At 41.1% G+C, this 16283-nt stretch overlaps 1 protein-coding gene across 1 annotated transcript in view; it reads left to right on the top strand.

Annotated features, from left to right (window-relative positions):
- The first annotated feature begins 111 nt into the window (after nucleotides 1-111).
- Nucleotides 112-16283, top strand: part of PTGR1 (prostaglandin reductase 1) — a 21442-nt gene continuing 5270 nt past the window's right edge. Inside the window, exons 1-15 of the mRNA XM_032441469.1 lie at nucleotides 112-208; nucleotides 1774-1937; nucleotides 6971-7076; nucleotides 7510-7616; nucleotides 9410-9455; nucleotides 10147-10206; nucleotides 11445-11612; nucleotides 12168-12285; nucleotides 12565-12621; nucleotides 12709-12807; nucleotides 13056-13161; nucleotides 13801-13919; nucleotides 14500-14563; nucleotides 15474-15512; nucleotides 15953-16053. Coding sequence (XP_032297360.1) covers nucleotides 7511-7616; nucleotides 9410-9455; nucleotides 10147-10206; nucleotides 11445-11612; nucleotides 12168-12285; nucleotides 12565-12621; nucleotides 12709-12807; nucleotides 13056-13161; nucleotides 13801-13919; nucleotides 14500-14563; nucleotides 15474-15512; nucleotides 15953-16053 — 1083 coding nt within the window. The 5' untranslated portion in view covers nucleotides 112-208; nucleotides 1774-1937; nucleotides 6971-7076; nucleotide 7510. The remainder of the gene's footprint in view (nucleotides 209-1773; nucleotides 1938-6970; nucleotides 7077-7509; nucleotides 7617-9409; nucleotides 9456-10146; nucleotides 10207-11444; nucleotides 11613-12167; nucleotides 12286-12564; nucleotides 12622-12708; nucleotides 12808-13055; nucleotides 13162-13800; nucleotides 13920-14499; nucleotides 14564-15473; nucleotides 15513-15952; nucleotides 16054-16283) is intronic.

Raw genomic sequence — 16283 nt, forward strand, 5'->3', positions numbered from 1 at the left:
TGCCCCCCGTGAAGGGAAGAGAGACTTTCAGCCCACTTAACGAGTTCTTTATAAATAAAAATAGAGCACAGTAAGAATGTAGTGAGTTTATTTGACGGAGAGGAAGGCTTCATAAAGTCAGGCGAGTATGGAGGACAGCCTCACAGGCTGAAGGACCTGCCATGTCTGGGCGGGAAGGCACAAAAATGGCGGATCTCCGCCCCTGAGGGTAGGTGGAGTGGGTGTTAATGGAGTCTCACTGTTCGTTTTAGGCTGGGTTCTTCAGCTGCAGGCGTTGCCCTGAGGCTGCTGTTTTACTGTAAAAATAGACCATTGTGTTACAAACAGAGCTCTGTTGCCCTGAAGCTGCTGTTATAGTGTAAAAATAGACCATTGTGTTACGAACAGAGCTCTGTATTCCTTTGCCAGTTGGGCTTTAGTGTTTCCAATTATTAGCTCTGTAACTTCTGTGTGTAAATATTGTGTGGATAGTTTCCTGTATGTACTTGATCTGTGGGAAACCACTGACTAGTTAGTGATATGAAAGATTCTGAAAGATTCTTGGTTTTTTATCTTTTCATTTTTCTCACTGGTAGGTGTTGAACCTCATAAGAATTGAAGGCACATTGCAGTAGATAAAGAGACAAAAATGTTCTATTTTGGTACTACAACACCTTTTATTTTATGTGAAATGGAACAACGCCTCTTAGGTAGACAAATGTTGTAATTTTAATGGTTTGGGGTTTCTTTGAAAATCGCACTATAAATGCTGTTGATTATATAGAAGATATAATTGTTCCTTTTTCTTTTGGGACCTGGTTCTGATGGAAAATATTAAAGCGTGTGCTGCTAGAGTAAATTTCCCATGGGATTTTTCTGTTTCTTTAGCTGATTTGAGAAGTTTCATGTAGAAACTTTTAATAAATAAAAACAATTAAAATAAATATGAGGCCACAAGTTTCCTTGCCCCTAACACTTGTTTTAGTTCACAGTGTGTTAGTGTTTGCAGTTGCTTATACCAAGCAAGCACTCTTTGTTATACAGGGAGCAAAGTATGAGTTGTGAGTATAAGTTTCCATTATGTCATAGTTATAGAATAATTTAAGTTCATAGGCATTTCTGGAAGTCTTCTAGCCTCAGCACAAGGTCAGAACCAAGCCAGACAAACCAAACTGATCACAAGCCTGTCAAGTTATGGACTTTCTGCATCTCACTAGAAATTCCTGTTTTGCAGACTTACTCCTCTGCCATGTGACTCCCCTCAGATGGGCTGGTTTCCATTTTCTCTGTACTCTCATTAATAAGCAGCCATGGAAGGCTGTAAATCTCCCCTTGTGGCACTTTGTGTGTCAGAGCACCCCTAAGCACTTTCACTGGAACAGTTTCAAAAGCATTTAAAAAACAGACCATTTGTTGAACTGACAGATACAACAGATACAGGACCACCCATGGTACATATAATAGGTGCAATTGTACTAATGTATGATAACAGTGTTAGCAAAATAAATGCTATCCTGTGTGTTCTTCACCAAGAGTTATGGTCACAGGGCTTACCAGGAAGGCACTTCTATTGTGTTGGAAGAAGGACAGTTTCCTGTGTGTTCTGTCTCTCTTCTTGCTTCTGTCATTTAGCCTCTTTTCTCTTTTCCCTCCCCCTTTCCAGTCCCCCATGCTTCCCAAAAATATTTTCCTAACCTTAGTAATACTTGGATTGAAAGTCGAGTATTATAGGCAGATTCTTCTTAGAGCTCATATTCAAGTTACAAAGAATTAACTTAAATATTATTTTCACAGATAATGAAACATTCTCATTCTGGACACCGCAGCCTTCAAGATTCTATGTTGAAACCATGATCTGGTTTGTTCTTCAACCGAAACAGGAACATCCTGCCACCTTAAGACTCCTCTTTTGTCTGTTTCTCACACGGGTCTTGTGGGTCTCCACCCCCAAAGCTGAGGTAAGAGGAGACCTGCATTGCACATCCTGACACTGCTCCTGCTGGCTTTGCTATTTCTGGTACAAGCCAGGATGCCATTGGTCTTCTTGGCCATCTGAGCTCACTGGTGGCTTACGTATAGCCAGCTGCTGATCAGCACACCCGGAAATAGGATCTGTAAGGAATCTTTTGACCTTGTACCACTGACCTTAGTGCTTCAGATGTGGCAGTCCAGATTGTTCTCTGTCTTACCTCATTTTTGTACCAGTTTATCTCATCATTTGGCTATTAGGATATTGCAGGAGATTGCATTAATGACCTGTTTCTCTCTTACTCTTTGCTGTATTTATGTAGGTTGATATGATTTAATATTGTTAATGAAAAAAAAAAAAGGAAGATTCTCAGTCTGAAGCAGGTATAGATTGTCTTGCACCAATTACGAGCATTTAAGATCCACACATGAAAGCAGTGGTTCAGTTTCCTGGGACTTTGTACCACAGGTTACTCAGGGTTTCGTGGTTTGCTTTGCTTGTGTATGCAGTTCTTGCTTTACCTAGCCAACTCTATGGATCTCAACCCATGAGATCTTACCCCTTGACCTTCCTCACTCTCTTTATCCTACCTGGAATAGTAAGTGATTAGCTGAGCGATGCTGAGCTGCCTGCCAGGGCTGAACCATGACACCATGGATGCACCTGTTTTCACTGTTTTGAATAGTAAATACTTCACTGCACTGCTCTCTGTGTACCAAGGGAGTGGGTGAACCTTTTTTGTCAGGTACTTTCTGCAGTCTAAAGTTGTGTATGGTAAATAATGATACAACAGATACTGGTCACTGTTCTGTACTTTTACAGGTCCCATCGTAATTCCTTAGAATCTCATTCATAACTCTCCCTTTATTGTTTCCTCTCTAATTATTACACGTTTGGCAGTTCTGATATTCAGACCTGCAGATAGCAAATGTGTGTCAGGTACCATATATAGCCTAGAGCAGTGAGTTTCTTGAGCAAGAACTTATCCCTGAACAGGAACCTACTCAGCAATGAATGTGCAGTTATAATACTACATAAATTCAGGAGGTGGCCTCAGAGGAGTTGCAGGCACATAAGTGTGTGTGTAAATTCCCTTACATGTACTTAAAGCTCTCTAGCAGAAAGGGGAAAACTTGTGTCATTACAGCTCTACAGTGGTCTGGGGTGCTTATTCTTTGTAGAAGTGGATAGTGAGCAATAGAAATGAGGGAAGGAACATCCAGCTGACAGGCTTAGTAAACCCTGAAGTTCTTGCAGTAATTTTACAAGATCAGATGCCAGCCCCACTTTCCTCTGAAACAGAGTAACTTGCTTCACGTAGTCAGGTTTAGGTTTTAAATTAAATGGAGTCATGCTGAAAACTAAGCTGAACGTAACTTCCAAAAAAATTTTAAAAAGGAAAAAAAAAGTTTGTTTTGACAACTGGAAAATAAAGCAAAGGAAATATTTCTTTGTGATGCAGTAACAGACACGTTCCTGCAAGTGAAGGAAGTGAAACCATTGCTGTGCTTGATCTGCAGTATGTCTCAACAGCTCTGATGGAATTTTGCAATTCATGATGCTGCAGCATGTGTTTGGACTGTTTCAATTTTTAAGCAATGAGAGTTTAAAACCTGATGGAAAGAAGCTCTAGAATGTCTTGTGAGTAGAAAGAAATTGCAACATGTCCTTCAAGAAACTCTAGCAGAGTTTTTCATTGTCCAAACTTTATTCTAATCTGTAGGTTTTAAATTATTCTTTCTTAGCAGAAACTGTTCTTAAGATTTTATGTTTCTGAAAAGTGAAGGGCAGCCGAGGTGTTTCTCTGCAGGTTTTAGTTACCCCTTACCCATTCCTGTGCAGGCTTCTTCAGCAGAGCAGGTGAACCTCTCAGAATGACAACAAAGTGCACGTGACATTGTCTTTCTGCTGTGCAATGACTTTTCACATCCAACCTTTTACCTTCTTCTGGGTTTTGGCAGCTTTGCACGAAGAACTGAAGCTAAAGCTTTATTGTTTTATAATGCAGCGTCATGCTTGCTCAGATATTTGCAGTGTATGTAATGTAGCATGGGAGTGGTTTGCCTTTACCTTTTTTTTTCTTTTTTTCTTTTTTTTTTAAACCACAGAAACAAACAAATGTATTTTCTGAGAAAGCACTGTAATAGCTAAGCCAGAGAAAAAGAACAGGCAAGATCTGCTATGACTTGTTGGCACTTAGAACATCAGGCTATATTCAGTTTCAGATAATTGGAAGTCCTGTAACATGTAGGGTATTCTGAGGTAACCTCTGATACATATCTGACTTGATAGTTTCTACTTGCAAGAATTTACTGCCTAAGTCCTTCTGAGGAGAAACATATATTCAAATATTTAGGAAGCTTTTTATGTCGGTGCCTTTGAAATGCTGCAGAAAACTGCCTAAATTGGAGCTAGGAAAGGAGACTGGATTAGATCCTGCTTTCCTGAACAACTTTGCTGTGGTGGTGATTTGGCGTTTTCTTTTCAGCATCAAAGTAGTGTTTCCAAGGGAGATACTCTACTCAGCTTTTTAATGTATCTTTGTCTTGCAGTGTAGCTGCTGTGATTTAACCCAGCACGTGGCTCAGCACTACAGTGTCATTCACTTCCTCCCCAGCTTCCCAGTGGGGTGGAGGAGGGAATCAGAAGAAAAAAAAAGAAGCCCACCAAGTAGAACTCATGGGTTGGGACAGGATGATTTACTAAGACAGGGAAAAGGAAAAGGATAACAAGATATACATGTACAGATAAAAGAGGTGATGTGCAAGGAATTTCTCACTACTACTCCACAAATGCCCAACTCACCTCTGTGCACACACAAGATACAAGCATTATCTGAGGTTACTTAGAGAGAATTTATGAGCCTTACTGTAGCTTTACTTTACTATTTGACTTAGCTTTCAGGAGAGCTTTACTGTACTTTACCATGAAGACTCCCAGATTTAATTTGGGCATCACCTCCATCCCTTCAGCCTCCAGTCAAATTTTCACAGTCTCATCTGTTCTTTTGTTCCTGGTCTTCTAGTTGCCAGCAACTACGAAGGGATCCTAATTTACACCATTCCCATATTTTCTTCATCTGTTTTCTACTGAACTGTGAATCTCCTTCTGCATTCTGATTTTGGGGGTTGACATTGCTTTCCCTGCAGCCCTGCTACAGCATGCACCACCTGCAGTATCTGCACCCAGGCTGGATCTTTGCTTTTATGTACAGATGGTTATTGCACAAGGCTGAGATTTACCAATCCATTCTTTTCTCTGCTATCTGATTTTGGGGAAAAGGTTGATGAAGTTTAATGGAAAGCTTTATTTTTTGATAACTTGATGTGCTAGACCAGAGGACAAAGAGAGTTTGAAGGATATCAGAATAAATGTTATCTTGAATTTCACTTTCACTTAAAGCTTTAATAGCTCCTTTTGAAGAATATCAGGAAAAATGCAAAACTTTTTTTTCTTCTTCTTTTTTCCCTGAGACTAGCTAGAAATGAATTTAAGATTCTTTCTGTCAGTTTTATGGGCTCTCCTTTTTCAAACATTAAGCACAGCTGCTGCTTTGTAGAAATCATTACAATGGTCTGTGAAGCATGTAATACAGAAAACACACAGAATTAATGTATTATTGAGGTCCCCTGGCAATAAAGAAGTTTTGCAGTACAGTGTTTACTAATCTTAAAACTGAAATACAGTGGCTATCACACGCTTAGCCTACGAGAGCTACTCTGAAAATAATGCCTCCTATGCTATTATGTTGGCCCACAGCATCAGAGGCAGGTGTTAGTGGGATGGCAGTAGAGGCTGAACCTTCCCACCATTATCCTGTCACATTTTGTTGCCTTGTGACAGCTGAAAGCAGAGGGGTAACCCTCTTCTCTAAGGTAACAGTGATAGGATGACAAGTAATTGCCTCAAATTGTGCCAGGGGATATTCTGGTTTGATATTATGAAAAATGACTTCTCAGAAAGAATGTTTGTGCATTGGAGCAGGCTGCCCAGGAAAGTGGTGGTGTCACCATCCCTCCAGGAGTTCAAGAAACATGTAGATGTTTAATGTGTAAGATGTAGAATGTGGTTTAGTTTGCATTGTGGTGATGTGTTGGCGGTTGGACTTGGTGATCTTAGAGGTCTTTACCTTAGAGGATCTTTCCAACCTCAGTGATTCTGTGATTCTATCATCAAGATTATTGCACATATTAATGCAGCTTCATGCTGGGAAAACAAAGAGCACCAGGAATAGGAAAGAAAGGACAGGGTGAAACAGGACAGCTGTTCCCGTGCTGCACTGAAGAAACAAGGTATTGAGTGATAACGGTGGGAAGGTAAAGAAGTGGGCTGCAGTCTTGAAGCACACCGATAAGAAACAATAAGCTGAGAATTAAGTAGTTAATGACTCAGGGAGGTGGTGCAGGGTGGGGAGGCAAAGCATTTCTGAATCACTGTGAGCTCTGCACAGGCAAGCAGCCACAAAGCAAACCGACATCCTTAACCCCTGTCGTGCCTGGATGCAGGATGCACCACTAGGAAAAACACACGCTGGTACTTGTGAATAGAAGAGTGAGGTCGGCTTTCTTTAATGAGAACTCATCTCTTCCTCCTGTAAGCCCTTTTACAGAGTGTGCCGTGTTGCTGGAAAGTTGTGAGTTGCCCAAGCAAGCACCTCCAGTACACAGTGGGCGCAGTGATAGCTAGAAAAAGTCAGCGAGAGCCAGCATTTACCTTAAAAGGTAAAGTAACAACAGTAATAAAAAGTAGCCCAAGTGTAATTGTAATTGTTGCTGATAAGGAATGCTTTGTCAGCAGAACTTTTAGGAAGGCACGCAATCCCTACGCCGGTGTTTCCCAGCGGGGGCAGAGCTCCCATCCGCGGGGCCGGGGTGGGGTATGGCCCCGTTCCGGCTGGTGGTGAGGGAAGCCCGGAGCTAGAGGGCAGGGCTGAACTTTGCTCTTGCTCCGGGGCAAATGCAATCGGGGCGGTGCTTGCGCTGGCAATAAAAGCTGCCGAGTGTGCTCGTCTTTGTCTTCTAGGACGCGTATCGTGACTTCGGGAGCTGAGGCAGCGGGCGCCGGACCGGTAGCGTGTGACTCAGCCTTGATAGCAGAAGACAGATCTTTGAATCCCCGCCCGTTTAAAGTATGAGCTGCTTTCTCCTCGCTCGCTTATAAGAATGAGAATGAGGCTGCGAGGGAAATACACACTCAAGCCGCTCGGTTTGCTCGTTGTTTGGGAAATGCGCTGCCAGGTTTTAGCCTGGAGCTTGGCAACTGCAGAAACTTTTTCTTTCCACTGATGACGTTGTTACTGGCTGGGAAAATGCTTCTCCCGGTTTTGCTAAACCTTTTGTTAAGCTTCTTGCTTTCCTTAAACCAGTAGATTTTGTCCTAGGTATTTCTTAATCATGGGAGATGCATCTCAGCGGGGCTGACCTCTCACACGGCTGGCCTCAGCTGCGAGTGAGCATCAGAGATTGGTGGCTTCAGATGTAGCTATCAGGATGCTTGGGTTTTGTGCTCCCCTGTGGCCCTTGCTAGCAGTTTAGCATCTCTTTGTGCTGTTTATTGTGCAGGATGGTGACTGCCAAGGTGTGGGTACTGAAGAAACATTTTGAGGGCTTCCCCAAAACCAGTGACTTTGAAATGAAAGAGGTGGCACTGGCAAACCTGAAGGATGGAGGTAAGTGGAGTGCCATCGCGTGCTGTCTGGAGGCTGTCTTACTGATGACAAATGGCTGTGTGTTTGTAGGTCTGTCCATGTGTTCCTCAGGCTCAGATTTTGTAAAAGGCTTGGCAGTGCTTACAGCAAACTGGCAGGGTAGAGCAATTGCTCAGGGGTGTGTATCCTGACAGGTTTAGTGTGTTTAAAGACATCTGACAATAAACATTGGATATGCTGAACTGTGTTTAGCCTTCAGGCAGCTCTAGTGTGCCTTTCAAAGTCCCTCTGCACTTAACATGTGTCAGTGATGCCTCATGATTTTCAGCTGTGTTGGCAAATAATGCTGGACAAAATCACAGAAGCAGTGTGTCCTCAAAACCAGCTGCTGTGAGAAAACAGTGTAACTTAAAAGGAGAGAAAGGAACTGGCTGCAGCAAATTAGGTACTTCTAGTAAAATGCAAACATGCTTTTCTGTTGTAAAGCTGTCATCTACTTTATCTTACAAAATCCTTCTGTGGAAGCTGGAGAAGATGGTAACATCTGTTTATTTGTTATTTTTTTTTCTTAGTGTGAGGGAATGATGAAGGATAGACAGGGGGACAACAGTGTGACCAAGGTGGGAGTTAGCCCCTCCTTGGGGGTTCTTAGAGCATGAGTTGATGGGGGCTTGTCTTTCGCTTAAAGGACTGGAAAGACTTCTGCTTGTGTTCATAATCTTTTTTGTTTTCTTTTTTCTTCTGTGCAGTTCTTGTCTGTGATATTTGCCCTGCTGTTAAGAGAGAATTAAAAGAGGGAAAATAAATGCATAGGTTTTACTTGTGAGTTTCTGCCTTGAAAAGGGTTGGGAGTAAAGTAAGTGGCTAAACCCAAGAGATGCTGTTAAATGAATGAACATAGGGTTTTGGCTTCATATGGTTGTCTGCACCATGCCTTGAGGTCTTGAACCTCATCCCACTGTTTATCCTTCACAAATCTTACTTTGGTTTAGGAGGTATGTCAAAGAAACCTCGTTACAGTGGTAGTAGTATAGTTAGGTTTACAATTTAATGGTTTGGAGGGTGATCTCTTCTTAGTTGTACTTTTAAGCATTTTTATGACATGTGTGATTCTAAAGCATTCATACATACTTAATACTTTAACTTATTATTTAAGAACACAGAGTCATTTAAGACATGGCATTTCTTGTGATGTTACAGAGCCTTGACTTTTCCTCCTGCTTGCTGTGAGTGATGGAAAAATATCTGTTTAAATACATCAATTGCTTCTATTTGTTAGGTTGTTGCAGTAGCCATAAAGAAAACATTATTAGGTGGAGGTGGGCAGCTTTTGCTGATAAAGATATCTAAAGAAGTTGTTCTTTCTGCTCAAGGGAGCAAGGTAATTGTTGCATATGACATTCACCAAGGTCTCTTACCACCCTCTGCTGGATGAATCCTGGGAAGACCTACACAGGTGAAAGAAAAGTGCTTTGTTTAGGAGGTCTGGCCGGTTGAATCTTCTACAAAGAGAGAAGGCAGATAAACGGGACAGAAAAGAAGCTAGCTTTACAGCTAGCTTTCTAGCTCCTCCAAAAATATCTTTTGTAAGAGCACAGTGCTAAATCCAGACAAAGCTACAGAATGTCTTAGTTGTTTCTGGTATTGGCATCCAATAGGAAAACACTAGGACTTTCTAAACTATTGGGAGTTCCTATGGCTTTTTCCTTTTTCTTTTCTTTTTTCTTTTTTTAAGAAAAAGATTTAAAAGATTGACTTATGGGACCTGTGCTTTACTGCCGTTACCCAAGAGTTTGCTTTGTCTTTTGTTGCAGAGATGCTGCTTGAATCAGTGTTTCTTAGTGTTGATCCTTACATGAGGTATGTTAACTCACTTGTGTTCTCAAACCTTAACAAACATGTTCTGGGAACATCCCTCATTGCCAGGGTCCCAGGTATGCTTGTCTGCATATACTGTCTTTTTTATACATGTGTATAAAACACGTGTGCATTAGTAGAGTCCTATATCAGATTCAGCAGGACATTAGGATGGTTACACTGTGGACATGAAGTGTCCGTGAACCCTGCAGTTATCCCTTGTGGTGACTTATGTGCTAGAATACAGCAAGACCAAAGGAGGCTGCAGTTGTGCTGCAGAACCTGCTTTGCTTATCTACTCAAGCCTGTGCTGGAGGATATATATTCTAAATAGGAAATTACTGATATGTTTTTGTTAACAGACAATAGTTCAATTGTAGGGAGACTGGGTATTTGCCCAGAGCTATGAAGAAATCTGTTAGATCCTATCTTGGGGATAATTCTTTGGAGTCTCAGCTTTCTTGTGGTGGTGGACCTTGCAGTGAAGACTAATTCCTGACACTTCAGCTTGGTGCTGATGGGGTGCTTCAGTAACCGTCTATGGAAAATATCCAGTTATGTCATTACAAGGGAAGCTATTTGCAGTGTATTCAAAGTCATTAGTTATACTGTTTCTGGGTCAGACTACTTTATACTGTCTGGAAGATCACTGAAAATTACTTACAATAAGCTGTCTCTCTGCCTGTGTTTACAGACCATACAGTAAAAGGGACATGAAGGAAGGGGATGTAATGATAGGCACACAGATTGCCAGGTAAGACCTTCTGTTCATCTTATCCATCCATGTGGCAGATGTCAAAGGAATGTCCTGACATTTACAACCTGCGTTGTGTTCTCTTGTCATGAGTCTACATACTGCAGAAGCTGCATTCCTTTTTTTTCCATGTATGCAATTGATTGGGATACTGCTCTGTTTTTGGGTTGTTGTTTTTTTGTTTTTTTTTTTTCCCTGTTTGCTATAATAATCTTTTCTGCCTTCTTTGAGAGCATCTAGGCCAACAAACTTATTTCTGGAGATGGATACAAGGAGAGGCATATAGGGCCAACCATTAAATATGACTTCAAGTGTCAGCTTTGTTTTAAAATCTCATATGCAGTACTTGCATACCTAAAACCATGCATGATGTTTATTCCAGCTGTGACTGTTTCATTGGAACCTAAATGCCAGGTGCTATATGACCATAGTCCAACCTTGTGGTAATGATTTAGCTACATAGATGTTTCCCTTTGTCAGCTTGCTCCTACCTCTTAAGTTGCTGCCCAAGAACATCTTTGTCCTTGGACTCTTGTGTTTCTCTGGAAGAACATTGGGGGATAGAATAAAAGTAAGCTGAACAAAAATTAAAAACTTATTTTCAGTATTTTGAGGATGCTTACTTATTCCTTCCCCAGGTAATTTTCACACTGGGCTGAGTAGATTCTACTTTCATTTGGCATAGAGATGCCCTAAGTATGAACTTCTTTCTGTTATTAGATACTGCTATCCTTAACGGGTGTATTGTTATCCTAAGAGGCTTCATATTCAAGATCCTCAACTTTTAAATTAGGTGGAGGTTTTCTGAGAATGGAAATGCCTTTAATAGCCTATTTGTGCCTCAATTTCATACTTTTCCATCCTTCAGTCCTACTGTCCTCTTTTATGCCTTGGAACTCATAGAGGCATAGTCTGAATTAATAGCAGACTGATGCTGGTAATGCAAGCAAACAAAAAATCCCAACAGACAAAAAAAGCAATGCCATCTATATAGGAACGTCTTTTTTTTGTGGGTCAGGCCAAGTCTAGCATCATCACACCCAGCCTTCCCATGGTGATTAGAGATAGTAAACATTTTAAGGAAAACATCAGCAGGGTATGGGCTAAATGTCCTGACATGAAGTATTTTTTTTCCTCCTGCATCAAAGGACAACAGGAATAAAAGAGGAAAGAGCCAATAAAGATTTGTCTTATAAGATATTCTTTTTTTTTCTTTTTTTTTTCCTTCATTTGAGCAGGATTGTAGAGAGCAAGAATCCAGCTTTTGCAGTAGGGGCCTTCGTTGTGGCTAATAGCGGATGGAGAACTCATTTCATCTCTGATGGAAGAGGCCTGAATCTCCTTCCTTCAAGCTGGCCAGAATCACTCCCCAAATCTCTAGCACTTGGGACAATTGGTATGCCAGGGTGAGTATCAAGATCCAAAGGAAGCTATCCTCTGGATATTGCTGTGCAGGATCAGAAAGATTGGAAAATCTTTTTTGCCTCATCTTTCCCTGCCACTGTGCTACCTGATCGCTCTGGTTATAAATTAATAAAGCTGTAATTCAGGATACCCTCACTCTGTAGAGGTTCTGAAGTTCAACCTGTTTTCGCATAAGATGGAGTTGCACAACATCATCCTGCTTCCCAGTAGCATGTATTTATATATATACATATATATATATATATATATATATATACACATTATATATACATATATATATATACATACATATATATATATATATGTAAGCATATACAAAGCTTACAGCCAGTCCAGGAAAATGAGACAAGTTAAAAAGTTTGGCTTGTAACCAAAATTAAGAATTTGTATAAGTGAACTTTTTTAATAGTATTTCCTCAAGGATAAATAAATCTCAACCTTGTTCTAGTTGTGGTGATATTTTATGAGATCAAGTCACACTTCTATGTCTGAATTCTTTTATTCCACATTGAGTGTTTTTTTCTTTTTCTTCACAGCCTCACTGCTTATTTTGGTCTGTTTGAGGTCTGCAAGATGAAGCCAGGAGAGACAGTGCTGGTTAATGCTGCAGCTGGTGCTGTGGGCTCTGTGGTGGGGCAGCTTGCTAAAATAGGGGTGAGTGGCTTGAAATGCTCAGACTAGCATATTAGAGGGCAGTTGTGGGAAACAGAAGAACAAGGCCATGAATGATCAAAAGGGCAAACATTGATGAAGACATGCATTCAGTAAGTTTTTGAGATGAAACAAGCTCCTGAAGTTACAGCGAAGCTGGCTTTGGAGCTTAGGAGCTCACAGTCACAAGCACCTGACTTTAAGCATGAGCCTTTCACCCAGCATACTTGTGTTCATGTTGCGAGCCTGTGTTGAAAAAATCCTCTCTTTCTTTCCTTGCAGGGTTGTAAAGTGGTGGGCTGTGCTGGCTCAGATAGCAAGGTTGCATATCTGAAAAAAATAGGCTTTGATGAAGCCTTCAATTACAAGACGGTTTCTTCCTTGGATGAAGCACTGCGTAAAGCCTCNGTTGCATATCTGAAAAAAATAGGCTTTGATGAAGCCTTCAATTACAAGACGGTTTCTTCCTTGGATGAAGCACTGCGTAAAGCCTCTCCTGATGGCTATGACTGCTTCTTTGACAACGCGAGTTCAGAAAGATCCCTGCCCTCAGCAGGCTGTTAATTTCTTTAGCCTATTGCAGGAACTCGATACTGAGTTCCACCTAACTGAGACATGGTTCCCGTAAGATCTTACAGCTTACTTGTTCCATTCTTGACTTTTTTTCTGCAGCTGACTTGATCAGTAACAGAAGGAATAAATGCTGAGAGGCAAACCAGCAGTCTTTTGACAGTGGATTTTCTCTCATGCTGCATGTACTCTGGTTCTTGTAGGTGGGTGGAGAATTTGCCAGTATTGCTATCAACCAGATGAAGAAATATGGAAGGATTGCAGTCTGTGGAGCCATCTCTCAGTACAATGACTCTGTGCCTCAGAAAGGTGTGGGCCTCCTTTTGTGTTTCTTAGTTACTGTTTGGTGATGGCAGTGTGTAAAACATAATGGCAGACACTCAAGGTTTGCTGTTTTTTCTTTTCTTTTTCCAAGGTGCCAGTTGCCTGTGTGTTTGTGTGCATTTAGATGACAAACTCTGGGGGATCTGATGTGTGTCCACACTTGTTAGATGTGCAGCAGACATCCTCCTTAGGTCATGCTCATATCAGGTGGAGAAGTTGTGTTTAGAAATGGAGGCAAGACGAAATTTGGCTGAAATGGTATTTCCCAGGGCTCTGAGCAGATGCAGATCAGTAAAAACCCTGAGGTTTTTAGATGAAATAGCTTTGTTGAGCTCACTGAGGATTAAGCAGAAAGCCCCTCAGTACAGGTTCCCTATACATCGGAATGAAATTGTTTTCAGCAGTGCCGAGTGGGTGTTCAGCCTCAGGTAGATCAGGTCTTCATTTTCCTGTGCTGCTTCCTGTCCCCAAACCTGTGGTCATTTACCCTGCGCAGAAATAACAGAATTCATCTTGGACTGGAACAACATATTTCAGTGTCTTTTACTCGCTAATACCTCTCTCTATTGGGCCTTATTTAAGAAGCAAAACAAAACAAAAACAACTATTTCCTTTCTTTGCCAGGGCCTTATGTTCAGTTTCCAATGATCTTCAAGGAACTTAGCATGAAAGGGTTTATTGTGAGCAGCTGGAGTAACCGCCGGGAGGAAGGTGTGAAGGCGCTGCTCAAATGGGTTCTGGAGGTAAGAAGGGAGGGGTTAATTTTCTGTAACACCTACTGTCATCACAGCTTCCATCTTTGCTAGGAGAGCTGTCCCTTGTCTTAGCTGGTGAAGAGATGGCGTGATCTTTGAGGCTTCTGGGAAACACAAACTGTACCTAATGTGCTTGATGCCTTCTGCTTTGCTGAGACTTGTAGTAATAGCTTGTGCTCTTAACTTAAAGTCTTGGAGTCATTCTAAATGGTTATCTGACAATGAAGAGCTTCTTATTTATTTATTTTTTATTATTTATAAGCTGAATTTAAATGATCTGCCTGCTCTTTGAGGACTGAGTAGCGCTCAGTCTGTCCTGATGAGTTTTTCTCTGCAATGTTTTTTTTTCTCCCTATTTAACTCTGAGGGGTGAATCTCTCTAAAAATGTGTCTTCTTTTGGAATTGCTGTATACAAACTTAATTTTGCAAAGGTATGCTGGTTTGTACCGGTGTTTCAGATGGAACATATGTGGTGGAGAAAGCTTGGTGGCAATTTATTCTCTTGAAGATTGTGAAAGCTGGGCAGCTGGCAAATGAAGACTCAGAATATTACCTTCTTTTTGACAGGGAAAACTGAAGTACCATGAACAAGTCACTGAAAGATTTGAGAACATGCCAGCAGCTTTCATTGGTATGTTAAAGGGAGAAAATCTTGGAAAAGCTATTGTAAAAGTCTGAAGGTCACTTATTCCCGGGATATGAGCACAGGAGAATGTGATTCTGTTCATATAATGTTGTAAACTCGATGTTAAAAACGTGTATTTCTGTGCTTTTGCTGGATGTTTGGGGATAATTTCTCTTATTATTGGCCTAATAGGTATGTGCCTATGGTTTTGCTCTCGGAGAGCTTGAGAACTGCTATAACCAGCTATGCAAAAAAGCCTTGAAACTTTTGAACCTCATCAGAACTGTAACGGGTTTATCTGTAGTTTGAAATAAACCTAAGTTGACCTATGAAAAAGCAAGAGGCAATTCTGGAAGCTTTCCCAGCAAATGGCACGCCCAATGACTAATGTTTACCTATTGATTTTGTCCAGAACTGTGTAAGAGGGAATTTAATTTTGTAACGAATGTTAGAGAGCAAAGATCAAACTAACGGTGTATGGGGATTCCCAGTGTCTACACATGGCTGTATTTTTTACTTCTTTGTTTTTTAATTGCATCAAGGAATGGATGTACCAGTTATTCTGAGATAATGAAAAGAAATCTGTTGATGGGTACTTCACTTTTGAATTTCTTTACTTCCTTGAAATTAACACATGATAACACATGATCTTGGTAACATTTTAGCCACCTACTATGGTATGAGTTATATGATTAGGTCACAAATTTCCTTAAGTAATATAGGAATCAGCATCTGAGCTTGTCATGATCAGATCAGACCTGTTACTAGCTGCACGTTACAAAAAGATATTGAATTTGATGGTAATCCATTCCTGGGTGAAAAATAAATGCTGCTATAGAGGAAAACTGAGATGATTTTTTTGATCTAGCTATTGATATCTGAAGAGGGATTAAAAGAGGCATTAATATCTTTGCAGGGGCAGGGCTGGTGACCTATGTGAAGAAAGAATTGCCAGGTAGTGTTCCTGTCTCTTGTAAATGATTTGTTAGAATAACTGACTTCAGCCAGCTAGCAGTGCACCTTGTTGCCATGCCGCTGTGGTGGTTCTTCCCTCTCAGGCAGCCTGGCCTAGCTCTGGGCACTCACCCATCACTCAACACCCACCCAAACATTGTCTCAAGAGAATTCATCTTCACTCAGTATTGCCCAAGCAAGCCAGGAGATTGGAAATCTATAAATAATAGACCACGGACTAACAGTTTTTATTTTGAACAAAGTCTAAATGCTTTATTAACATTTCAACAATTTTTTTTAATTTTTAATTTTTTTTTTTTAATTTTTTATTGTTTTTTTGAACAAAGTCTAATTCTTAACATTTCAACGTAACATTACTAGAAGTGATATTCTGACATTCTAATGATGGTGATGTTTCTGGTGGTTTCCTGTGCTTTTTAGGAAGTGCCGTGGTGTCTGCTGCTCTTCCTTCATGGGCTCTCCACACTTGGACTTCTCCTCCTTTTCTTCTTTTTCTGACACTACTAGAAGTGATATTCCATATATGCGGTTGTCACGGAGTTCTCTTTAGAGCTCACTCCGGGACAGTGGGCACAAAACCCGGGGCAGCAGGAACAAAAGCCCCCCCCTTTTTTTCTCTAGCGGCACGGCGGCGCGGCCCGGCGCGGCCCGGCCACGTGCGTTTAGGGAGACGGGGAAGGGAAGGGAGATTGCGATTAGGTCTAACAAAAAAATGAGGGAGGAAAAAGGTGATCTGAGAACGAATGGCAGT

This window comes from Coturnix japonica, chromosome Z, assembly GCF_001577835.2.
Source record: "Coturnix japonica isolate 7356 chromosome Z, Coturnix japonica 2.1, whole genome shotgun sequence".
Lineage (NCBI taxonomy): Eukaryota > Metazoa > Chordata > Aves > Galliformes > Phasianidae > Coturnix > Coturnix japonica.